The following is a 26451-nucleotide window of genomic DNA, read 5'->3' as shown; positions in this document are numbered from 1 at the left end:
CTCTTAGCTATGGTTGGTGTGTGTGTGTGTGGGGGGGGTGTCGGCTAGCGTTCAGGGGGTCATATATTCGGCTATGTGTAACAGAGGCTGCACTAACTGTCACAAACACGTCTTGGATCGTAAATAACATACCTTCGCCATGACGGTGCAAATTGTTTTTTCCCTAGATAAGCTACTTCTTGCCCATTCGTGCCTCTGTGTTGTTTACAGATACTCCAATATTAAGTCCAGGCATGTGTAAACTAGAAGAATTGCACACACCTATAACAAATCCTGGAAAGATTTACAGCACACGTCCACTACTTCCTTTGAAATACGAGTATTGGACATACTTGCTTTGCATGGGCACACTTTGTGTCGACGCGAAGCCGATTCATGAGAACCAAGGAGCTTTCATCAACACGCTCCTTGCGAGAACTGAGGCTATTTTTGTTTGCAACTGAAGAGAATGCCTGCACGCCTGAAGGCACACAGAGCACCTGTTACGGCACCTGTCAAGTTCAGCAGATAGCATCTGAAGCCCGCAGACGGACAGTTACGGGCGGGAGGCACGATGACAAAATAAGGAGAAAACTATCCCACGTCCGTCACACATAGCTGAATACGGCCTCCCGGACACAAGCCGAACTCCCCCAACCTCACTTCATTTTCTCAGCCGTAAACCTTCGCTACTGCCCCCGTCAAGTCCGTGAGACCGCATATTTCAGTCTCGTTCGCTCTACTATAGAGTATGGTGCAGTTATCTGGGATCCTTATCTGAGAAAGGATATTGACACACTTGAAATGGTCAACCGACGTGCTGCTCGCTTTGTGACCAGTAACCACCGTCGTCAGGATGTCAGCGTCACAGCCCCCCTGCATGACCTGAGATGGCCGTCACTTCAGTCTCGACGACAGCAAGCACGACTAGTAATGATGTATAAGATAAGCAATGGTCTCGTGGCTATCCCATCCAGTCGGCTTATCCCGGCAGTTGCTCGTACCTGTGCCAACCACGCCCACAAGTACAAGACTCTGAGACCACACTGTGACATTGCAAAATACTAATTCTATGCTAGGACAATTCCTGAATGGAATAACCTTTCTGCCGACGTAGCTGAGAGTCCATCATTACAAACTTTTAAGAATCGTTTATCGTCACTTCCGTAATCATGTGTATATCTCCCCTCTGCGCGATGTCCCTGTATGTAGGGAATTTGCAGAGTAGTAGCTAGAACTAGAACTAGAACTAGGAGTAGGTCGGAGCAAGGTCGGCTGATGTTCGGCGAATTCGGCTAAGTCGGCTACTATTCGGCTTCGAATCTCCCGAACACTAGCCGAACTACGTGCCACAACCATGGTTAGGTGTAGGTCGTGAGCAAAGGGCTGGGTTAGCTGTGTAACAGTGGGGGGTTTATAGGCACTACCAACTGAACAGGCGGTGGGTCTAGACCTTTTAGCCGAGTGGTTTGAGCGTCGGGTTATGAAGCCGGTGCTCGGGAGATCGTGGGTTCGAACCCCGGCTCGGGACCAGGGGTTTTATCTGTTTCTACTCTTTCTAGTAGCTCCTCCTGTTTCTTACAGCTGGTCAAAACATCCGGGTGTGGACAGGAAGTTCGGCCATTATTAGCTGGTGGTAACAGGTGGTTGGTTCGTGTTCGGGAGTAGGTCGGCGCGTGGTTGGCAGTCAAATTTGACTCAAAAGGTCAATTCGTATTCGTAAAGAAGAGTAGGCGTGGCTTAAATCTGGTCAGACTGCTCCCGAACTTCAGCTAACCAGGTCGGCAAGTGTTTGGGAACAAATTCGGGGGAAGACTTTAGTCTGCTGGTGTTTGGGGGAAGGTCCTGAATGTATTTCAACTACCTGTATTAGTATAGTTCCTTTTGTTTTTCATGAAGTTTTGAAACGGCGTTTCTGCAAACATCTTAAACTTCTCTAACAGGTGGTGCACAAAGGCGTCTCGGATCGTTGACAAACTACAAAGGAGGTTATAGTATTATTTGTTTATACAACTGAAGAGAATTCCTGCACGACTGACGCCCACACAAACAGAGCACTTGCCATGCAGGGCGGCGAACAGTAGCCGACTATAGCCGATCTTACTCCCGACTAACTCCCAACTATGGTTGGGAGGAGGAATGCATTCCGGACGTGATATGCGGCTATGTGTGGCGAGGGATTTAGTTAAGCCGAGATACATGATATTTTTTTCATTATGTCATGTCTTGTAACCGGTACAATAGCTCAATTAGTAGAGTGCTCGCTTTGTAACCGGGAGGTCGTGAGTTCAAACCCCGGCCGGGTCATACCAAAGACTTTAAAATGGTACACACTTCTTTCTCTGCTTAGCACTCAGCACATATGAGAAAGAGTGTGGGAAGGTCAAACACACAGCACTACCAGCGGACTAGCCCCCTGCTGTAGTGCCCTGCACAACTGTGTGTCACCCAAGGGATATGGAAATGGACATGGGAACCAAACCCTATACTCTGCATAGAGCACGGGAGACCTTTTTTCATGTCTTGCATAAGAATTCGAGGCAGCACATTAGTCCTATTCCCCTGCCCAATTTGACTTCAATGAGAACATGCATGACCTTTTCGACGTAGCGGTCGGCTGGAGTACAATGTGCCTCAAAGGTCACATTTTCAGGACCTTTCCCCGACATTACCCCTCAACACCTGAAGTTGGTCGGCTGAAGCAGTCTGGCCAGATTTAGGCCACGCCTACCTTTTTTTATGCAAATCAAAACGAATTTAAGTTAAATTTGAGTCATGTTTGACAGCCGAACACGCCCCGACTTACTCCCGAATGTTTTACTGGTGTTTGGTTAAACGTACAGCGGAGCCCCACTCAACCGTGTCCGAACCTCCCGACCAACCCCCGAATGTTTGGCGCAGCCGAATAGCAGCCGACTACTTAGCCGAATTACGACCTACTCCTAACCATGGTTGTGGGGAGTTCGGCTAGCGTTCGGGATTCGGCCATGTGTGACAGTGGCTTTAATCACAAGATGTCCTTTTCGACATAGTAGCCGGTTGGAGCACAACAACTGTTATACTAGTACGTCAAAGGTTAAAACACATTAAGAAATGTCATTGTGGCGGACGTAATCACAGTTCAAAACCAGCATAATGTGTGATGTGCGAAGTCATTGCATTTACAATTTTGTACGAAATCATACAATCATACAAATTTTTTTTCTACGTGATTTGAAAAGTTAACATAAACTCTTGACCTATGATGAACAATAATGATGTATACATACTTGCGTGACTGAGTTGTTTGCCTGCGTGACTGAATTGTTTGTACAAGACAAAACAATTTTCGCAGAAGAATTGAAGGATAACCTTTTATCTTCCTCTCAATAATTACCATGACCTCGGGCACAGTGTGGGCAGACATTTTGCTAACTTCTTCAAAGACGTCAAAGGCGTTTTCTTGTTAAAACCGGTTCTGCAACATTCCCCAGAAGTCTGAGGTGAGACGGGGACTCAGTTGGGCTGTCACCTGTGGCGCTGGCAGGTGTTCAAAAAAACCCGCCGCGCGGTGCCGTTACAAAGCGGGCAGACGCAGGTACACTGGCCGGGGGGCGAGGAGAGGTCTGACCGTGGTGAAGACGCCGGAATCTACGACGCTTTTCTGAAGACAGGTGAGTTAGTTACCGTTGATTTACCACAACTTGTCTCTACAAAATGACATTAGGCCATGTAACTTGTATCCATCTGCTATTAAAAGCACAGTTTACAAAGTTTTGTCACACATAGCCGAATATAGCCTCGCGAACGCTAGCCGAACTTCCCAAGATCGGTGACAAGGTGGGGTTCGAACCCGGGATCTCTTGGTTCCAAGCCGAAGACGCTACGGCCACACAACCCCATGATGAATGTGTGACGGGCTTAAGTGCTTAAGTGACAGAAAGGTGTGTAATCCTCCAGTATCACTAAAAACAGATTACATAATTATGAAGAATACTTTGTGCAAAGCTTATTTTCAAGCGGTCCAATTGAGATCTGCTCAATGACTCTGATGTTTGTTCGAAATAATGCGACTAAATTCGGCGTTACCGTGGCGCCACATTCGTCGTCGTATGTACATGTTGTCGTAAGATTTTGAAGCCGCAGAATACGTATTCCAGCAGACAATGACAGAGCCAACGGACGACAAGGATTTAAGGCAACTGAGTTTAGGAGAATGCCCCCAGTTTGTGTATTTGCGATCGTTCGTACGACGATCGCAGGGCATATGTGACCTGGCCATTAGCCAAAACATTTTGTGACAAAGGCTATAGTGGTTCGGAGTAAGGTTCTGTCAAGTAGAGAGCACAAAACAGGGCTTCGGAGAACAGGTGGGCGGGATTTCATTCAGAGTTATTTGCCATTTCTTTTGTTATATTCGAACAAATAATCACAAGACGTGGTGACGGCACACTCAAGTTTCATTCAACTTATATTAATGCCACCACCAACACATAGGACAGTAAAATACTCATTTTCACCTGAGCGGAGTGAGGAAAGTCGTGTAAAGTGCCTCTCCTAAGGGCACAAGATCCGTGGTATGTCAGGACTCGAATCCGGGACCTCTTGGTTCCGAGTCGAGCACTCTGCCGCTACGCCACACGACCCCACATTTGTTTTTCCATTTGTGCCGTTGTACATGAGTAAAGTCCCTGTCTCACACCCAACCATGGTTAGAGGTAGGAAGGTCGGCTACTGATCGCCTGCGCCAGCCGAATATTCAAAAATGTTTTAAACATTCTGTTGGTGTTCGTGAGTAGGTCGCTGCGTGGTTGGTAGTAGATTTAGACTCAAATTTAACTCAAATTTGATTTGTATAGAAAGGTATGTGTGGCCAGCGAAATCTGGTCAGACTGCTCCCGAACTTAAGCCAACCTTGGTCGGCTGGTGTTCGGGGAAGGTTCTGAATGTGTGACAGGGGCTTCAGCCAACCTTGGTCGGCTGGTGTTCGGGGAAGGTTCTGAATGTGTGACAGGGGCTTCAGCCAACCTTGGTCGGCTGGTGTTCGGGGGAAGATTCTGAATGTGTGACAGGGGCTTCAGCCAACCTTGGTCGGCTGGTGTTCGGGGGAAGGTTCTGAATGTGTGACAGGGGCTTCAGCCAACCTTGGTCGGCTGGTGTTCGGGGGAAAGGTTCTGCATCTGTGACAGGGGCTTACGGCTGGGTTTGACCTGACCGCTCTTCAATAAATGGAATGCGACAGTACAAATGTTTTCATCTTTTTATATTTAGAGCTCATAATCAGGTATGTGGCGACTCTTTGAAACATAGCAAGTTTGGTAAGAAAAGTCGGACTACGTCCCTTTGTCAAAATCGCTTCATTCTAATTCACGCATGACAGACAGTTGTTATTTCAAAAAGAAAGAAAATAACTTCGTGTAAGAAGTATAAGTACTCATTTCTCATGCTAGTCACACTAGCTTACCCCTCATACAAGACACCTTGGCTCTTCGCACAATGCCATTAATATTTGAAGAGACAACAAAAAGGGTGATTTTTTGTTTGTTTCGCATTACCCGTAAATCTCCTTTGTACAGGTTTATACAGTAAGCACCATGTTTATCTTGACATAAAACTCATAGAATTCTATTTTTATGAATTTCTAGAGATATTTCTGTACTCTAGTTTGATAGTAATCATTTATACCCTATAAAAGCTGTATCTGGATCACTTTGGACGATTCTAACGGCCATACGCATATATTATTTCTACTACCTGCGTGCAACTCAAGCTGTCAGACCTGTCATACCAACAACAAGACAAGCCCAGAGTCAGCTCCAGTTACGCCTACGTAACTCTGTACATCTCCACATCCCTAGATGTAGGACCAACATCTACAAGAACAGTTTTATCCCCTACACATCCCGGCTCTGGAACAGTCTACACAGACACATCACCGACTCTTCCACACTCAGTCAATTCAGGGCTAACTGCAGAAACCACAATTGTCCTGATTTTCATTTTTGCCCTGATTTTACACTAATATCTTAAGTAACTCTAAGGATTCTACTCATTCCAACTTGTGTCCACACATTCATGCATGATTTGCTGCTAGATAGGAAGTTTTTTTTGCATATTTATCTGTTCGCATTACGTGTAATTTGTATTGTCTTCTGCCACCAATTAAGGATGTTAACATTATTTCTTGTTTTGAATTTTGCAGTTAGATTTCTTTATCTATGTTTGTATAACGTCTGTATTTGTGGGTCATCTACTATCAGTTTCGACTGCCTTGATACTAATGTGTTGTCAGTCCCCAATAAAGGAAAAGTAAATTAAAAGTAAAAACTCACAGGTTGAGTTTTGTATACAAAGCTCTGAAGGACTTACAAAGAAATGGCGGACACGGGATTTCCGCTAGGGTGGGATCTTTGACGTGCTCGAGGTGTGGCTCTTCTCAAACACAGGACCTCCGCTTTTACGCCCCTAGCCTCTACCAGGCTTCGGGAACGGCAAAGTACTATCTATCGTACCAACTCCCCAGGCATATTACCTACTTGGCCAATTTCTACTCTTTCCAGCCGCTTCCCGAGGCCTGGTAGAGGCTATACGTCCCATCCGAGAAAACGTCCCCAATGCTTAGGTCACATTTCCAAACCGGGGCCCAGCTGTTTGTATGAACGAAAAAAGTTACAATATACGATAGAAATAATGCCCATGATTGTTATTTAGAACTTTTCTGCGTTTTTTCCTTTATCGTATTCTTCGTTCCCTAAAGCTACCCGGCCGGGCCCCACGTAGGAATTGTGATCTCAGCATAACTAAAACAAGGTTACATGTACTCATTTTCACCTGACTCAAGTGAGCTAATAGGTGTAAAGTGCATTTACGAACACAATAGTTGGGATTTAAACTCAGAACCCTCAGATTTTGTGTGGGACCACCAGTCGTTCCGCTACGTTCCACGCAGTAGGTGTATATAAGGACTGAATGCCCGGGATTTCAGATGTTTGGTCTTGGTCTGTGAAGTACAAAGAGATCGCGGATTTTGCTCTCATGGACAACCACTGAACGGTAAAGGCCATTTGCAAAATAAAAGTTTCTGAGGACAGACAAGGCGCCTAAAAATGTGGCGCATTTGTGAAGTAGATGTGGGGTAACCAGAAGATGTTCAGAGCAGGTTTTTGAACGTTATGTGGGGTCGCGTGGCGTAACGGTAACGTGTTCGGCTCAGGACCAAGAGGTCCAGGGTAGGGCTCTCAGATAGGACGTTAATTTGAGTTCCCGTGTTTGGGAGAGCCACCGTGCCCCACGCACGCACCGCACTTAGTCGAAAAGAGTAGGTCCTTCCCGGTGTGAGTCGTTCAAACCTTACAGTCCGGTCTTACGCAGCTTGTACTTACATGTACAAAACTGATGCGTTACGCCTAAAGGCAGTTTATCGGTTGTGCGACACAAACAAACAAACAAACCATTAAAGCTGGCTTCACACATTCGTAAATTTGGCCTCTCTAGCCTTTAGTAGTGTCCCCCAATCATGGTTAGGAGCAGGTCGGTGCAATCGAAGTCGGCGAATTCTGCTACTATTCGGCTGCCAATGTTCCAAAATTTCTAAAACATTTCGGGGATTGGACGGGAGGTTCGACCATTGTATTCGGCTACAAGTCAGCAGAAAACCAGTCAACAATTCGGGAGCATGTCGGCAATGTTTGGGGGTTAAATGTGACTCAAATTTAACTCAAATTCGGTTCGATTCGAATATAAAGGTAGACCTAAATCTGGTATGAGTGCTTCCGAACGTCAGCCGAACCTTGTCGACTGGTGTTGGGGACTTGCCGTGAATGTGTGACAGGTGCTTAAAGCACCTCAGCGCAATTGTGATGTGCATGTACATGTAGGTAGGCAATAAATGATTTTGGACTTAAGAAGGGTTGTGAATGAAATTACTGCACTTGACTTTTATTTGCTACCATTGTAAAGCGCAGTTGTGTTTATTCAAGAAAACAAAGTAAAGACTTACCTGCTATTTACTGCCGTTGTTAAATCTAAGTTTTCGTGCTGTGACGTTCGGGTGCATTCTGACCAGAGTTATGCCACGCCTACCTTACTCACTGTTACTGTACGAATCTAAATGAATTTTGAGTTAAATTGAAATGCCTGATGCCTTTTGATAATCACTTAATTGACACAACAAAAGTACAGCGACTTTCGTAACGTCTTTAACTACATGTAGACATACAGGCAGATACGTGGGTACAACAAGATTAACCTACGTACAAGACAATAGATGAATCAACTTATATTACTTGTTCTAAAGTCTAAACATTCTTTGATGTATTTACCTATTTGTACACAGTAAGGGTTATTACCTTCTAGAATGAAATTGAATTTATCTATAGCATGAAATGTAACAAATTCCATTAAGCAAGCAGAAAAAAGGTTGAACAGCTTTGTGCATTTATCATTATATAGTGTACAATTCAAAATAGAATGATGTTCGTCTTCAATCTTATTAGGACAGAATGGATAAAACCTCTGGTCGCGGGGAATTTTTTTTGTATCTTCCTAATTCTATATTCAATTTATGACTATACGAATTCTCATCTTTGTAATCGATCTACGAACTTCAAAACTAATATAGATTTCCCGTCCGTTTGTGCCGGTAGGTGACCATGGCGTGGCGGGGGCGGTGTGGACACGCCGGGCTGGTCGTCTCCGTCTTCCTCCTGCTCCAACAGACGGCAGGAACAGCCGCTTCAGGTAGGGAGCGATCTCTCGTACATCTAACACGTAACGCTTAATGATGTCACAGTGCCATTTTACGGAATACAGTACAATGGTATTAGAATAAGTGCAATTTTACGGAATACAGTGCAATCATATTAGTATACAGTGCAATTTTACTAGTAGAATTGCACTGTATGCTAATACGATTGCACTGTATTCCGTAAAATTGCGCTGTATTCCGTAAAATTGCACTGTATTCCGTAAAATTGCACTGTATACTCTGGCACCCCCGGCCACACATCCTAAACAGGTCGGCTGGTGATCGTTAGCACTCTCACCAGATTTAGGCCACGCCTACCTTTCGTATATGAATCAAAACAAATTTGAGTTGAATTTGAGCAAAATGTGATCCCTGAACACGCCTCGTATAGTAATGGTGGCCTAAATCTAGTTAGACTGCTACCGAAAGTTAGCCGACGGTGGTCGGCTTGTGTTCGGGCCAAGGTCGGGAAAGACCCTAAATGTGTGACGTGGGTTTTTGGAGACCGTGCTCCTCTAGCCTGATTAAATCGTTTACGGTTTGCCGTCCGCCCAACACCCAGAGTTTAGATTATGCTATTGTTAAGTCACAATTCTGAGTTTGAATGAATGAAAAGTACAAAAATGCTTATGAGCATTATGCATTAGGTAGGCTCATGATTGTCTTTTTTATGATTGATATTGTCTTGTTTTACGATTGATATGCTTGGGTTGTTTATTTTGTCTCAAGTTATATACCATACTTTTCGTTCCCGCAAACTGCCCAGCCGGGCCCCGGCATTAAACCTCCCTGCAGAGACTAGTGTTGCTCATAGTATAAATATGTAGCGTGGCGGAGCGAAAATCCGGATGGTACCCAGGCTAATAAATATGTTGATCTTGTTGTTTTGTCTTCAAATCGACGCTGCCTACGTGGAAAGGAAGTATAACAACGAACAATGCTTACTTTGTCTCCAGACCCAGTACTTAGTTAGGATTAGATGCCATTTTGGATAGTCTCCAAGAATGTAGGTTTGCCCCACGCACGGTTCGGGATACGCTTGGACTATCCTGAAACTAGCCTGGGTGCCAGACTGTTTCCAGGGAACGAAATTTTGAACTCTTAACAAAAAACATTCCAGGTTGTGGGAGGCAATACCTGGGGGGAAATTCTGGGAACTTGAGCAGCCCAAACCATCCGGACCTGTACCCGAGCAACGTGGACTGCACCTGGACCATCACAGTCGACATCGACAAGAGAGTGGTCCTGACCTTCGACAGTTTTGATGTGGAGTACCATGAACACTGCAACTACGACTATGTGGTTCTTGAGGGGAAAGATGGAGATGGAGGCATCACTGAGAACTCAGGTACATGTAAGCTGAGACCTTAGCATGTAGTTCCACTATCCATCCATCTATACAGCCGTCCGTCCATCCGTCAGCCCCTTAGCTAAGCCAATAGCCGTAGCGGCAGCATAGCGTTCCATTAAAGATTTCAACCTCCTGTGGTCCTCTGCAAGGATGGTTTATGCAATTTCCCAGTATGAAATGTTTGTCCAATTGTTTAAAGTTTCAACCTTTTGTTCCAACACCAAAAAATTATGAAATCAATTGTTCTCAACTTGAGCTTTTGACCAGTCGGACCCAGACTGACCCAGTGAGTCTTGTCAAGTGGCTTCTCTCTGATGTCAACACTGCGTAAAACTGGTAAACAATGTCGGCCTCCGTCGCAGTTTGAGTGATGGTTGATGGGCCCTGATACAATGTACCTTTATTAGATACCTTTGATCCCCACTTCAAAGAAGCCACATGATGACAAGTCTCATTGGGTCAGTCTATTGAAGAAGACCAGAGTGACTGGTCGAAAGGTCTATGTGAGAGCAATTAATTTTTTTTGTGTCGGAACAAATTAAACCAAAAGGTCTAACTTTGTAACATGTGCAAATTTGACTGTTTGTCCAATTGTTGATCGGTTTATAAGGTACATGCATTGTTTACAGATGGTGACGCCTCGGGAACATATCCTGGTGTGGCTGTCTGGAAGAGGACTGATGATGGAGGTAAGAGATTTTACTTACAACCAGTAAGTATCTGACACCAGCACAGAAAACAACAACAGTCATGCTTTCAAACACCAGAGTTATCAACCAAGAATTAAGGTGTTCAAAAGTTTTCGTATTTTCCAAGAACTATGATAGAGTGGAACTCGTTGCCACCAAGCACAGTAGGGATATCATCACTTAAAAAGCTTTAAACAACACCTGCAATTAAATGTGCAAAGATTGAGTGTAACATGTCGTATATTCGCCGCCGGGCCGCGTGCCCGAAGCAGGTGTGTTACACCAAAGGGTGGTTATACCGGCTATACAGATACCGATAACCGTTGTCTTAATGCCAGATGGCCGGCTTATAACTGGATAATGATTTTGGAAACGGTCAGATCTTTCAGGTAACCTACAATACTTTTCGTCAGTGACACTAGAAATACAGGTTTATAAGCACGAACTATTGTTAGTGTCTCACGAACTATTATCTCTAGTGTCACTGACGAAAGGTAGTGGATGCTACCTGAAACGTCTGACCGTTTCCAAAATCATATCCAGTTGCTTGATGAGTAACTGTTTTTGGCGTGGTTTACCTGACAGTACCGGTCTATGAAATTTGCTCTTCTTCCTGCAGGCAGAATCTGCGGTACCAAACCTGACAACTTTACAGTGACGAGGAACTACACTTCTCAAAACAACGTCATGGCCGTGATCTTCAGGTCTGACGAGTGGGTCTCCAACACCGGATTCTACGCCACGTATGTCGCTGTGGATAAAGGTGCGATTTACGTCATTTTCAATATAACCTACTAGCAAACGTGAAACATTCATTTATGTTGTATTGCGACCTCAAACACACACCAGTTCACTGAAATATGTGTAGATTTATTAGGACTTAAATATTGAGCCTTGCAGGCCGATTCTTATGAATAAAGAGTAGTTCAAACAACCAAACAAACCAGAAGTATGCTAAACAAAACCTTTTGCCTGGCAAAAGGGGTTTTACTCTCCACTAATTCCTGGCTAGCATTTCGCGGCAAACAGAGTTTTACTCTCCACATACTCCTTGCTAACACATCAGGGCGATAAATAACGTACAGAAAATCGTTTTCGGTCAGACCCCTCTGGTCTCAGGGCTAACCAACGCACGACTGAAGAGAAACCACATGTGTGAGACCACCCTTGTGTTGGAATTCAGTGTCCGACTCACATCCAATCAGGCACCGGTGACTTCTTCCTGTTGCCGATCCTTATCTAACAATGGGGCCTTGTAAACAACAAACATCTGGGCTCAGGGATAACAAAGCCAAGAATTTGCTCCACTAAAAACCCGCTTTATCTGTTTACACACACAGATCCACCCACATGCTCTGCAAATGAGAAGGTCTGTGACGACCTTTTGGGATGTGTGGCATTTGCCAAGATATGTGACGGCGCCGACGACTGTCAAGATAAGAGCGATGAACAACACTGTGGTAAGACTAGAGAGATAGCTCATAGCTGCCCTAGCCTGCAGGTGTTGGGCACCTGTTGTGTAAAAAAGTAAGCAAAGTGCCATCATAAAGCTTTTAGTTGGACAATTTATGCATGCATGTAAGTAAGGAAGTTAAAAATCAAATGTAAAGCTACTTTATATAAGTTACATAAACTATACAGTAATAAAACTAATCCAAAACTACTCTACTACTCTCTTGTATGTACTGTACATTGTTTAATCAAGATTTTTAGGTTTCAATCACTCTAATTGTTACCTCCTTGCTAATTGGATTAATCTATTGTTTATTACAAGCAGTAGTTAACAGTAAAAATTGACTGTTGTTTCTGCCCTAATGCCGCAGCATGTGCGCAGATCCCAAACGAGCTCAGCATGTGCAAGGGTGTGCTTGACTACGCCGCGATGGCCTACCCTAACCTGTACGGCCATAAGAACGAGACGGAGCTGCTGATGTCACCACTCCTGGTCAGGCTGCGGGATCTACACGCCACTGCCGACCGCTGCCATGATGACGTGTTCGCCTTTGCCTGCTCCTTGATGGCTCCAAAGTGTGCGGAAACTAAAATCAAACCACCATGCAGGTTTGTTTGTTTGTTTTTTGTTAAATATGTATTTTGTCAGAGGAAACATATTGCTTAATGGTGTTTTTCAATGTGCTCCGGAGGGAAACCCCAAAATCACGAACATCAAGTAAAATCGGAAATAACGATACAATCATGTACCTAACAATATTAAGTCAATACAGAACAAAGGTACTAGTAACTTACAAATAATGCACCTCCTGCTAAACAAAGCTTAGTCTGAACATAAGGCATAAACAACTTTACAAAATAGGAGGAATATTGGTCTGAGTAGTACAGTACACATTGACAACCTTGTCTTGCCCTGTGTCCAATATCCTTACAGTGTTCAGTGATCAAAAGATAATATGCAATGTGTCACGAAAGAGTGACGTGTGTCACCCTTAACAAATGAAGACTGGAGTTTCACAGTCGAAAGTCCAATCTGTTGTGTTAGAAATATACAGTTCAAACTGCATCATTATGTGACTGTGTTTCATGTTTGTGGTCTTTTGTAAATGCACCCACAGGATCTGGTGTCCAGACATCAGGGCCAGCTGCCAGAACGTTAACCTGAATGGCCAGAACCTGACCGACCTGGTTCCCGACATCTGTGCGACCCTGCCGTTCTCAGAGGACTGCTTCATCAACCGGGCGAAGGCGGTAACAAGCCAGCAGGGTTCTGTCGGACAAGACAGCGGTAAATTGTGTTCATTGTAGTGTGATCATGTCGCTGAGAGGAATCAGCAAACGTTATAAGTAACAGTTTGATGAAGTACAAATTATGTAGAACAGTAGTAACCGTAATTCATTGCTATAGCCTATGTTATTAAAAGCCACAGAGTCACACATTGACGACCTCCCCCAGCTGACATTCAGAAGCAGTTTGACCAGATTTACACCGTCTACACATGTACCTTTCTATATGAATCTAAATGAATTTGAATTAAATTTGAGTCAACTTTGACTCCCCAAACATGCCCCAAACATTGCTGACTTTCACTCGTATATATGGTGACTGGTGTTCTAATGACTTACAACTGAACACCAGCCAACCATGGCCAAACCTCCCCAACAACCCACAAATGAAACATTGCTCCTGACCACTCCTAACCGTGGTTGGGGGCGTTCTGCTAGTGTTGCCGAGGCTGAATTTGTGAATGTATGCATGACGGGCTAAAGTAATTAATCACAGTGTCTAACAGTTGAAAAAAGGCAAGAATAATCTGATACTTTGGCGACTGAGACTTCACATTGTCTTTCTCCTTGTTGCTAGTGAGCGATTGTGGAGGAGTCCTGCGTGAAACAGCTGCCACGTTCCAGTCTCCCAACTTCGGCAGGGGAAACTACGACAACAACAGAGACTGTGTCTGGTCCATCAGGGTCCCCACAAACCTCGTACCGGTCATCACGTTCCACAGTTTCAATCTGGAGAGGGGGCCAGCCGACGGGAACTGTCCGTACGACTATGTCAGGATCTTTGACGGCGAATGGCCAGACAGCAAGTTCAGTAGCATCAAATGTAAGTACATCTCATCCTTAAATGTGATGATCTATATCGGACAGATTGTTCTCAGTATTGTTAAGCCACTCGTTAAGATTTGACTCTTCATTTTTTTTTTCTGATTTAAAAAAAAAAAATTTTAGATGCTCCATATTTTGCCCCCAAAAGTTGACGAAAGTCCTTGCTTTCCTAGTTGTTGAAGTTTTTTGTGAATGATAACCCAGCTTGTCATGGCATTACGGGCTATCACGGGGTGCCTTGGCCTTTTTTTTTATATTTTGCTCTGTTGCTTCAGATTTTTCATTTTAAAAAATCCAAGAACCAACAAATTAGATCAGTGTGAAACAACAAACAGAATTGAAGCTGAATAATTTTAAAGGTGTCCGACTGTCCGTGGTTTTCTGGATAATCCTGTGTAATATATAACAATCTTTTTATGCAATAGCCGTGCCATATACATGTATGACATGCCATTCTTATTTCCTCATGTGTATTGATTTCTCTGAATAACGTTGCATTTTTGTCTTATTTTGTTTTCAGTTCAAAATGGTGAAACCCCAGGTATATAGTTTCCTACTCCTTACATTTGCCAATTCAGCTGACCTATGCTTTTTACCTATCCCAAATTAAATGGTGGGCCAGATGAAAGCAGAGAAAATGTTACTGAAGTGATGATAAAACATATCATGACATTCTTCTTGGTTGTACAAATTGAACGATTTCTTAGTTTGTCAAATTGAATGATGACACATTACCTGAAAATAGACATATAGGATTTCAGCACCAAGGACAGAGCTGTTTTTCTGTATCTTTATCTTTATCTGTATTTGTATAGTCTGTATTACCCCCCTTTAGCTTAAAACCCCTGTCACACATAGCCCAATATGGCCTCCTAATCACTGCCAAACTCATATTAGGAGTAGGTAGAGTTAGCTGGTGTTCAGCCAGCTCAGTTACTGTTTGAATGCTGAATGTTTCAGAATGTTAATCGCAGAATGTTGATGCGAATCAACAGCTGAATGTTTCAGAATGAATGTTTCTGAATGTTTCAGAATGTTAAAAACATTTGGGGGTTGGTTCAGAGATTCAACCATGGCTGGCTGATGTTTGGGAAATGTAGGGGCATGGTTGGCAATCAAAGTTGACTCAAATTTAACTCAAACTATTTGTATGGAAAGGTAGGCATAGCCTTAATATGGTAAGACTGTCCCCAAACTTAAGTCAACCTTGGTCGGCTGGTGTTCGGGGGAAGGTTCTGAATGTGTGACAGGGGCTTCAGCCAACCTTGGTCGGCTGGTGTTCGGGGGAAGGTTCTGAATGTGTGACAGGGGCTTCAGCCAACCTTGGTCGGCTGGTGTTCGGGGGAAGGTTCTGAATGTGTGACAGGGGCTTCAGACAACCTTGGTCGGCTGGTGTTCGGGGGAAGGTTCTGAATGTGTGACAGATCTTGGCATTGATGAAAGCAAGATGAAGACCAAGTACATGTTCAGCGTACAGTGTACGTGCTGTTACAATATGACATGATGTTGACCTGTGATAGGCTTGGATACCTCTTGTGCAAATTCATCAACTGATTTAGTCCTTTGTTTTGATCACTGACAGAGAGGCTGTGTGGACCACTGACCACTGAACGGGTGGTGAGACCTGAAAGCTACATAGTGTCTGTCATTTTCTCAAGTGACGGACAAAACGGCAAGGAAGGTTTCAATGCTTCTTACACAACAAGGGAAAGAGGTGTGACAATTCTCTCAGAATTCCATTACTGCGTGCTGCTTTTTCTTTAATTTTTCATTAGTGATACAAAATACACAATTCAGGGTATAATTTTACAGTCATTGTGTTAGTGTATGGTGTCTTGGTGCAGGTTATTTACTGTTATTAGTAGGTTCTGTACAGGTTTTGACAAAAGCATAAAAATTATATGACAATATTCTTAATTTGTTAAGTTCTTAACAAAACAGTACATAACATGATCACTGATTAAATGTACTATGCACACCTAAATGCATCCCAATTGTACAATGTAATTCCAGGGTGGCAAAACGAAAAATAATCTGGATGAAGAAATCTGCCTGATATTGACATTTGCTGCCATTTCTTAACCCATTTTCATCATCGTTTATTTTGAAGCATTTGAGTCAGCCCCAAAACAGGCTAGGTGACTGGAGTCTCTCTATTTTATGGATACCACCCATAGTAGCTACGACAGTGATATCACATCTTTGCCTCGCAGTTATCAGCATGTCATAGGATAGGATTGATTCAACTTTAACTACTGTAACATTGAAAGAATGATAAATAGACTTTGACAAGCCAGTTTTGCCACACTGAAATTGCATTTTATGCCTCTAAACCTCTATATATTTAGAGAAATCCAATGTCTGAATTCTTGCAGGGGACCTGACCTGTAAAAGAGGTGAAGAGCTGTGTGATGACTCTGCCCTGTGCACTTCCCTGTCTGTATTCTGTGACGGGAAGTTTGACTGCTGGGATAAAAGTGATGAAGAGAACTGCCGTAAGGACAACACAGCTTACTATGAATACTTTAGTTATGCTAGAATATCAATTCTATTCTATGTTATATTAAATGTGTTTTATTTTATTTCATTTTTATTTTACTTTATAATGAATATTTTAAAGATGCTGACAATATATCAGACAATATGCAACCTCTTCTCTTTTATGCAGTGTTTTCCCTTAAAGCAGTGAGACAATTTTTTGCACGTTTGGGGGAGTGAATATTTGTAACTTAACATCTTAACTTTTAAAACAATTTTTAAAGGAAGACAAATGCAAGTAAGTATAGATCATCTTGCCTAATATTGTGGGTTGTGATGATGAGAGATGAACAGTTTTTCATGTGTTTCCATGTCTTCTTCAGAGTGCAACCCTCTGCAAGGTGAGTTGGAGGAGCTGTGTGGAAGGAGAGAAGATTCCAACTTTGTGTCCTTCCCAAACGTGATTGGACACAAGACTGCCACTGAGCTGGAGAACTCCCCACTATACAGCAGGTGAGGGAATTTTAAATGTTTGCAGGATCTTTGCAGCTTTTGATGCTCAAGACTTGTTTGGGAGGACTCTTTATGGATCTATCTTCAAAAGATTCATTCCTTGAATCAATCAGACATCGTCATTATCATATTTAAGAAATTTTGTCTAAAGGTCCCTGACTCCAGTGGTGACATATCAAAGTATAGTGTTTGTCACTTATTTGACAACGCTACAGTTTTTGTGTCCCATGAACACCTTGTAGCTTAATAGTGTTACCTTGCCAGCATAAAAATCAATTCACTCACACGAAAGATTTCTGTATGGATGCGGTTCTTGCAACTTGTATGGTAAACAGTTGTTGACACCAATCACTTTCTCACACGTTATTATATTGAAAGAGTTTTTGCAAATTCATGCTCAATGGCTGATTGCAAGTATAAACAGCATGACGGATTGTATGAGAGAATGCACTGTGATAAAAGGGACTACGTCCAACATTATAATGCTACATTCTATATCGGTTTGACTTCATCTTTTGAAGCAAATTTCCCCCACTTCTTCTATGACTTGCCAGGTTTCTTTGATTTTAGTAGTAAAATTATCTAAGGAATTAATAATACGAATTAGGTATTTCTATAATTTTAAATATTGTATAATGAGACTGACTATTACCTCATGTTTCTCCTTTAAGTCTGAAGAGCCTGATGCGTAGCTCCTGCCATCCGCACATTGATGTGTTTGTGTGTGAGATGATGTCTCCGTCGTGTGACCGCTCCACCGGCACCAGCAAAGCTCCCTGCAGGTCCTGGTGTGAGGAAATAAGGTCAGTTCCACGATGGCCCACAATTACATTTCTACAAGGCAGCCCTACCTACCGAGACAGTCCTATGATGGCCCACAACTACACTTCTACAAGCCAGTCCTACCTTCTTTTTCTTCTTCTACTTCAAGCCCTATCTCCCTACCTTCCTGGAGGCCTATCTTTTACAAAACTTCTAAGAAAAGAATGACGGACACCAGAAAATTGACATTGACAATCCGGTTTTGTCACCCTGAAATTGCATTGGATGGCTTTAAATAACAATTGAGAATATTTTTTTCCCGAAACGTGCAGGTCAGCTTGTGCTGGAGAAGATGAGTGGCCCTCAGACTTCCCCTCTTGTCAGGTTATCGAGGGTCAGGATGTTAGCAACTGTGTACAGGGACCCTCAGCCCGTAAGCTTTTCAATGTTTTTTTTATTCGTACACTTAATGGCGAGACATAGCAATGGCGCACTCTAGTTTTAAATTCAATGAAAACTTCATGCCCCCTCCAATGCAGACTGTGGACAATAATCATTTTTACCTGTCGTTAGCAAAGTGAGGGCACAAGATGGGTGGCATATTTTTGTTGGACAGGTTGATCTCTTGGTTCTGAGCCGAGCAATCTGCAGTTACGTCACATAACCCTACTATTGTACTGCAACCCCAAGCTGTTCAAGTTTCTCTCTCATCACCCAAAGGTGGGTTTGCAGTGATGCCATAAAAAAGAAGCTTTTAAATTTGGCAGAAAGGCAACCATATAGGGCATCAAAATATGTTTGGTAATAGGATAATCCATTAGTGTGCCAATTCACAATATTCTTCCTGGAGTCCTGGTGATGTAAATTACTGTATTGGTTAATGCGAGACGAGGGTTCGCCATGCCTCCATCAGGGTGATAGAAGTGAATCACAATGAACGTCCAGTTCCTGTATTTTGACCATCATACAATTGGTCATGCTCTTACTCTTTTTCAAAAGATGTGGTGGGTTAATGCAGGGGTGTTACAGTCCCCAAACATGGTTTGACCTCCATTTCGAGAGCCTTAAGTCCTATTCAAAAGCCTATTAGTAAAGTACTCAGTTTCACCTGAGTGAAGTGAGGAAAGTTAATGTGCCTATCTTTAAAGAGCACAAGGTATTTTCAACATTTCATGTAACCGGTGTTCTCTAACTGAATATCTTCTGGATCATTGCTGCAAATTTTTAACATGTTACCATCAGAAACTACATAATTATTGCTCCATCTCCAGGAGACTGTTACCACGGGAAGGGAGCCAACTTCGTGGGCACCACTGCCGTGACAGAGACTGGCCAGAGCTGTACCGACTGGGCAGATCATAAGTACGAGGTCAGCAACTTTGAATGGGCCAACCTGGACAACAACTACTGCCGCAACCCCGGGAATGTGGCTGAGCGGCCGTGGTGCTACGTGGGCAACCAGTGGGAGTACTGTCGTGTACAGCCATGCAGTGGTGGGTTAACGTGACCGTTATGATACTAATGTTAACCATATACGCCGTTTTGATAGCATTTATGTGGCATTATTGGTGTCCATTTGTACCTGTCAGATGTATTTGCAATCCTTTTAAGCCTCTGTCACACACGAATATGGCCTCCTCAACACTATTTGAACGCTTCCAACCATGGTTTCTAGTACATGTAGGTTGGTGCAAAGTTGGCTGGTGTTTGGGGAGGTTGATTACTGTTCGCCTGTGCCATCCAAATCTTTTAAAATGTTCAAAACATTCAGGGGTTTGTCGGCAGGTTTGGCCACGGTTGGTCAGTGTTCGGCTGTAAGTTAGCAGAACACCTGCTTGGCTGTTCAGGAGTAAGTCAGCAGTGTTCAGGGCATGCATAGTTGTGAAATTTGACTCAAATTCAACTCGATCATCACAATTTTGTTTCAATTTGTATTAGAAATGTAGGTGTGACCTAAATCTGGTTGGTTATATTGCTCTTGAACATCACTGATGGTGAACCAGGTCGACTGGTGTTCGGGAACAAATTCGGGAGAAGGGTGTGACAGGGGGTTAAAGGCAGTTGTGGAATGATTCAAAACTACTAGAAAATTCTGTGTTTTTAGGGAAGGTTTGCCAAAATCGAGGACTCCCCAGAAATGTCCAAGCCACTCCTGTGAAAAACTTCTACTGGCCAGGCGATAGGGTGACGTATAGCTGTAACTCCAGTTACAGCCTGAAGGGCCCTGCAATCATCACCTGTCTGGACAACTCCACCTGGAGCAGCCAGCTTCCTACTTGCGTTGGTAAGAAAATAGCTTACAGCTTTGACACTTGATCTAAAAAGCCGTATGAAGATGTTAGAAAAATGGATCATGATCATAGTGATCTTGATCCAGTTTTACTGCTTAAAGAAGAGCCAATCTCCCACTGGTCGTGAGAGAGAAGACAGACGTGCTGTACAGTTATGTGTATTAATTTTACCGGTTCATTATACTGGGGGAAATTCCCCTGGCTCTTTTCTACAAGTACAATGAACAGTGGACCACGGCTAAATGTCCATCCTATCCAGTAATGGTCTGGGACCCTTTACAGTTAGCGTGCATGTTGGGTTAGCGACAACAGCTGGGATTCAAACTCCCAAACTCTTGGTCCAGAGGCCGCTGGGTATGCAAGCTACTAAGTTACTTTTATAATAATTAATTTAATGTCAGTTGTATTATTTGGGAGCCAAATTGGTGTTTAGAGATGCCTGAGTGAACATGTGTTCTTGCCACAGTGAATGAGCACAGGCAGTTGTTGGAGGATCTGTTTGACGTGTACAGTTCAGAGGCGGCCCCCTCGGATCTGCCAGTGGATGTCACCGCAGTGTTCTCTGGACAAGTTGTCAACATAGTGTCACTGGTAGGCTGTCGCAGTCTGTCACATATTCCAGCTCTCATACACTCGACAAACAGAGCCACAGTTCTCATAAACTAGATGGCACTGTTTAGATGAAAAAAAAGAACTCGAGGACAATCATTTTATGTCTTAAAGTTTTTCTCTTGTTGTATACAAACACGTCAACACACACACACACACACACACACACACACATTAGTCAGTTTCAGATATAAGTAGTAACATAAATTGTTGACACAATGATGCAATTACTGATACCTGATGTTTTTACATTTGATATGGAAAAACACCACACTTTTCAATATACAATGTCATGCATCCCACATATAATAATGTAGCCAAGTCTAAGAACATAGTCAGCACTGACATGAACAATTTTTCTTTTTCTGTTTCTGTATAGGATGAGACTGGACCGGAAATACAAACGGAAGTTGTGATTGAATTGGTGAGTCAACCAGTTGACAAATTTGATGCCCTCTTTAAAGGGATTTTTTTAAATTTAAGTTGAAGCAGATAATTGACTTTAGAGCAGAGAGGGCAGTCATCTCTAACGTTAATCTGAAAAATTAATTGAAGAGTATAACTTACAAGTCTCTAATATAACTTTCAACCATGAACTTTTGCAGAATTGAATTTTGATCATTAAACTGAGGTTTTTAAGTAAGTTGTGAAAAAATCATAGCACTCACTCACAGCAGTCATGTCTAATATGGAAACTTCAACCTCTTGCAGCGCTGGATTGACAAAAGGCTATCTTGGTCACCCGCCTCATATGGCAACATAGAAATTTTACAGGTGGCCTATGAGAGGGTCTGGGCTCCTACTGTGTTGCTGCAGAGGAAGTGAGTCAAGTTAATTAGGCTTATATAGGGCTAAATACACTTCACTTTTAATACTATAAGTCTTAAAGTCAAAACTGTACTCCTTTCGTTTTGAGGCTGATCATCTAACACTCCTGACAGAACTTTGGTCAATATTTTCAGATTTCTGTCAAAATTGTTTCCCAGGAGGTTGCTAAATTTGGAACAAAAAATGAAAAATAATATACAGTATGATAATCATTCTATCTTTTAAGCAGTACACGTAGTCAACACTCATAAAACTGCATCATTCTGCCTTTTAAGCAGAGATTTCATGTTCCACAAATGTGGTAAATCGTCATAAATAAATACTAGAAGATGGCGGTAGCCTCCTCAACAATGTACAACAAAGTTTGACGTCTCTGGGCAAATCCAAGTTAGTAGTTAGGTCAACACTCTTTCCCAATGTCCCCATGTCTGCAGTGCTGACACTAGCTTCACCAGTTGGCCAGTCGTGGACGTGACCTTGACGTCAGGGGGAGAGGTGATCTGGCAGGTGCAGACCCTGGTCACCACCACCTGTGACCTTGACCAGTACCTCTTCCCCTATGACTCCATGACGTGCCCTGTGTGTTTGAAGACAGACCTTACCAAAGGTGAGTCTTGTCTAAATGGTACCAAGTTAACCTAATAAGTTACCCCAAATGTTAGCATGCTACAGACTTGACTGAAGAAATGCATGTAAATTAATACACCAACTTGAACACTTTGTAGTGAACTCCGCATAAAAGTTTGTAGTAAAACTGTTTTTCCTTTGACTTAACCAACAATAAATTTAAACCTGTCACACATTCACGACGTTCCCAAACATCAACCAACACGATTTTCCTAAACTACAATTTCATTTTTGTTATCATTGTTGATGAAATATCACCCTGTAATCCACCACCTATGACGTCACGCTGTGTTCAGATGCAAATCGCGATTGATGATGACAATGAAACCGGTTCTAAATTACCTCCCAAGGTGGGGATCAAGGTGCTTTCAATGGAGTTTTCAGATGGGACCACTTGAATCCAGCTTTGGTGGAATCTGGATCGAAAGTGCTTACAGCGTATTCGTGTGAACGGGGCTTAGAAGTTAGCACATGCACAGCTTGAGTCTCTATTACATGTACAACGTACTTTCTGCAGGTGAGAAGCTGAGCTGCCCCATGGAGGGGAATGTGACGGCGGAGGGTAACCTGAACTGCAGCATGTCCTCACAGACGTCCACCGGGGAGTGGTCTGTCACCGTCACAGCGGACAGCGCGAACGACACTGGCTGTCTGCAACTGGTCCTGCAGCGCAACCCGACTTACCACATGTGCACCACCATCGCTCCCACCATCATCCTAGCCATCCTCATGGCCATCACCTTCCTCATCCCCATAGACAAGGTCAGGGATGTTCTCACACACACAAGACGAAAACAATATATTTTATGGTATGGAGTGAAACATATAACTACTATTATATCATGTGGATGATTGAAGACAAAACTCTGAGTTATCAAGTGTCTTCACATACACGTGTAATCCTTTTGGCCTTCCTCATACCCGTACACAAGGTCAGCGCCAACCCTATGTTAGGCAATATTGGCCCACTAACATACCACTAACATACCACTAACATAACTACGTCACCAGGTGACTGGGTCCGCCATCTTTGTTCTCTATTTGCTCTGACAACCATTAAGGTTGTGTTCAGTTGTGCACTTAATTGTCATCTGGAGTCGTTCCTCAGCAGCATATGCAGGTGCAGGGTTGTTTCAATATACACACAGTCTGTATTGAAACAATATATTTCATCCATATAGTACCTATGGTATGGAGTGTAATTAAAACGAAACGCACACACACAAGAACACATGCATGCACACACACACACACACACACACACACACACACACACACACACACACACACATATACACAAACACACACACGCACACACACATACACACACACGCACTCGCATACACAGATGGAAGGAGACAGACACAGATACATGTACATCATGTGGACGATTTAAGTGTCTATTATAATATATAATATATACATTATAATATATAATATAAGTTTACATCTGTATGTGAACTATTGTCTACTGCATGTTGTTTACCCACAGGGAGATCGGCTGGGGTACGGGATGGGAGTCTTGCTGTCCATGGTGGTATCCCTCGTTGTCATCACGAGCTTCCTTCCACGCTCCACTCATATTCCCTTTGTTGGTGAGTCATGGCCCAAATCCTTCCATTCCAGTATCATATGTGTAACGTCCTGTAATTACTGTGAATCATGATGTATTTTTATCTTTGTGGTTTTCACAGTCACGTCTGTACCATGAACATCATGATCATGATTATCATTATCGTGAACGTTACACGTCAAGTAATTCATCAACCTTCGTTCTGCTGCTCCTTCCACCACCGCAAACGTCATGACATTGTAGTTCCGCGAACATGATTATTGGCCATTTTTCTCAGACCGCAAACTCTTGCTACTGCAAACATGATTCATTGGTTTTCTATCATCAATAAGCATTCTAAGTGATGAAGACATTGCCTATGGGTATTGTATCATTAGCTAATTCTAATATATATACTACATCAAACCCCTTAGTCTGTTTTACAGAATGGATTTGGGCCTTGTAAATTATGAGCTCATTGTCATGATATAAGTAAGGTACACATACATAAGTACAGTATAGTCCACAATTAAGTGACACTCATCTTCTATCTTCCCTTGGTTACATAATGAAAGAATATTTTTAAAAAATCAGTGGCATTTCTTCCTTTGCAGGGACCTTTGTGGTCGTGTCCATGTCCTTCATGGCATTCTTCATGCTGGTGACTCTCGCCATCCTCATCATGTCTGGCAAGGAAGGTGACCTCCCGCCTTGGGCCCGTACCATCTTCCTCAGGTATTCATCCTTGAATGTGTATAATGGAGCACAGTCAAACTTGCCTAAGATTTCCAGTGACCACCCAAGGGATCAAGGAAAAGTGGCGCCGGCCTTCGTAGACAAGTTGTCGTCTTAGACAAAAAGCATGGCAACAAAACAAGAAAACCACTGTAACAGCAAAATATGTCCAGTAGCACCCATTTTACAGTAGACTGCCCCTTAGACCCAAAGTGATATATACATGTATTCCTCAGGTGACGAGAAGAAGTACTCAAGTCAGAATCCTTGATTTTGTCTAAGATTTTGTGTACAAACCTGATGAATTATATTCGGAATGTACTCTGTTGTTTAGGTACATGGCCCAAGCTCTCCTGATGGGAGATCTGTCCAAGAAGAACACAATGAAGGTGGGCGGCAGCAAGAACGTCAACATCGTCAGCTATGAGAATGGCTCTTTCACTGAGTTATGGCCGAAGGACGAAACTCAGGAGTCAACCGTTGAACAGGCAAAGCCAGCAGACGCCGACCTGATGGCCATGATCAGTGGGATCAAGAACAGCCTCGACAGCCTGAATGAGAATATAAAAGCCCTGCGACAGGACAAGGAGGAGGAGGAGGAGGTGGGGGACTGGGTGCTGCTGTCCCAAGTGTTGGACCGTCTGAGCCTGATTGTGTACCTTGTTGCCTCCATCGCTGCCGTGCCCTTGTCTCTCTACCTGGGGCGACCTTAGTGTCCGTCCCTTTACCTGGGATGACCTTAGTGCCTGTCCCTCTACCTGGGACACCCTTAGTGCCCCGTCTGTTTACCTAGGGCGCCCTTAGTCCCTGCCTCTCTACATCGGGCGCCCTTAGTGCCTCTGTCCCTCTACCTTGGGTGCCCTTAGTGACCCTGTCCCTCTGTACCTAGGGCACCCTTGGTGTCCCTGTCTCTCTACCTGGGACACCTTTAGTGCCCCTGTCAATCTAGTTTTAGTGTGAGCTTAAAATACTGACCGTGTGCTTGACTGACAGACTCATGCTAAGACATATCATATGGTACCTTACACATCTTTTTTCCTGGTAGCATCAGGCAGATTGAAGGAATATGACAGATGTCCCATGTTCTGCCTATACTAGATGTAATTGCTGTAACAGTTGTATTCAAAATTGGACAAGAGTGCTTAACTTGAACCATTGTATTCAGGACTTAATTATATAGCAACTTAGCAGCAGATAACAAGGATTACGGATAATATTATAATGTTTGCTACAGAATATTCAATTTGAACGGTTCCGTGGTAGTGAAGAATGTTATTTGATCATGAAAGCAGCAAGTAAACATAGTGGGATATGATGATTATGATGCGAGAACTAAGAGTGGTGCAATAGCTGATTGTCATTTCCATACATGTTTTTAAATGTACTAATTAGTTTTAGCCTAAGCATTAGTCAAGACTTTTAATTCACAATCATTGCACATTTATTGCTACATTTGAAACCTACATGGCACTCAATAGTCTAGAGCAAACTGCATGTTATGTTTGAACTTTGAAGGTGAATTTCAAGCTTTCTTTCTGATGATAACTCAAGTATCTTGTCTACTACTTTTATTGTTAACAATGTCTTGTATTCTACAATTATTATAGGAAAACACAAAGAAACTAATCAAACTTTATGCTCTTAGATAAAAGTCATAGTTTGAATGTTAATACCTGATCATGATGATTCTATTCATGAAATAGAGGAAATCTCACAGATCCAATAGCAAGGTTAATGACTGCTTATAT

The 26451-nt window shown here is 43.0% G+C and overlaps 1 protein-coding gene across 1 annotated transcript; it reads left to right on the top strand.

Moving 5' to 3' along the window:
• The first annotated feature begins 3455 nt into the window (after nt 1-3455).
• On the top strand, nt 3456-26451 carry LOC109466314. Its single transcript, XM_019764030.1, has 25 exons — nt 3456-3632; nt 8604-8697; nt 9825-10052; nt 10685-10744; nt 11364-11507; nt 12085-12204; nt 12568-12805; nt 13315-13484; nt 14061-14306; nt 14829-14849; nt 15891-16022; nt 16684-16803; nt 17170-17299; nt 17971-18102; nt 18394-18494; nt 19333-19554; nt 20166-20345; nt 20819-20943; nt 21341-21385; nt 21673-21782; nt 22224-22396; nt 22934-23178; nt 23909-24011; nt 24583-24703; nt 25038-26451. Exons 2-25 carry the CDS (start codon nt 8610-8612, stop codon nt 25414-25416), a joined length of 3633 nt encoding a protein of 1210 aa, XP_019619589.1. The 5' UTR covers nt 3456-3632; nt 8604-8609; the 3' UTR covers nt 25417-26451.

Source organism: Branchiostoma belcheri, unplaced genomic scaffold, assembly GCF_001625305.1.
Source record: "Branchiostoma belcheri isolate BF01 breed outbred unplaced genomic scaffold, Haploidv18h27 scaffold162, whole genome shotgun sequence".
Classification (NCBI taxonomy): Eukaryota; Metazoa; Chordata; class Leptocardii; order Amphioxiformes; family Branchiostomatidae; genus Branchiostoma; species Branchiostoma belcheri.
The sequence above is the reverse complement of the archived record's forward strand: the minus strand, read 5'-3'. Positions and strand labels throughout refer to the sequence as shown.

Bases quoted from the DNA above. Each gene is read 5' to 3' on its own strand.
- LOC109466314 (XM_019764030.1), top strand. From the start codon at position 8,610: ATGGCGTGGCGGGGGCGGTGTGGACACGCCGGGCTGGTCGTCTCCGTC. The intron at 13,485-14,060 runs GTAAATTGTGTT...CCTTGTTGCTAG, and splicing joins TTCTGTCGGACAAGACAGCG to TGAGCGATTGTGGAGGAGTC. The intron at 14,850-15,890 runs GTATATAGTTTC...GATCACTGACAG, and splicing joins TCAAAATGGTGAAACCCCAG to AGAGGCTGTGTGGACCACTG.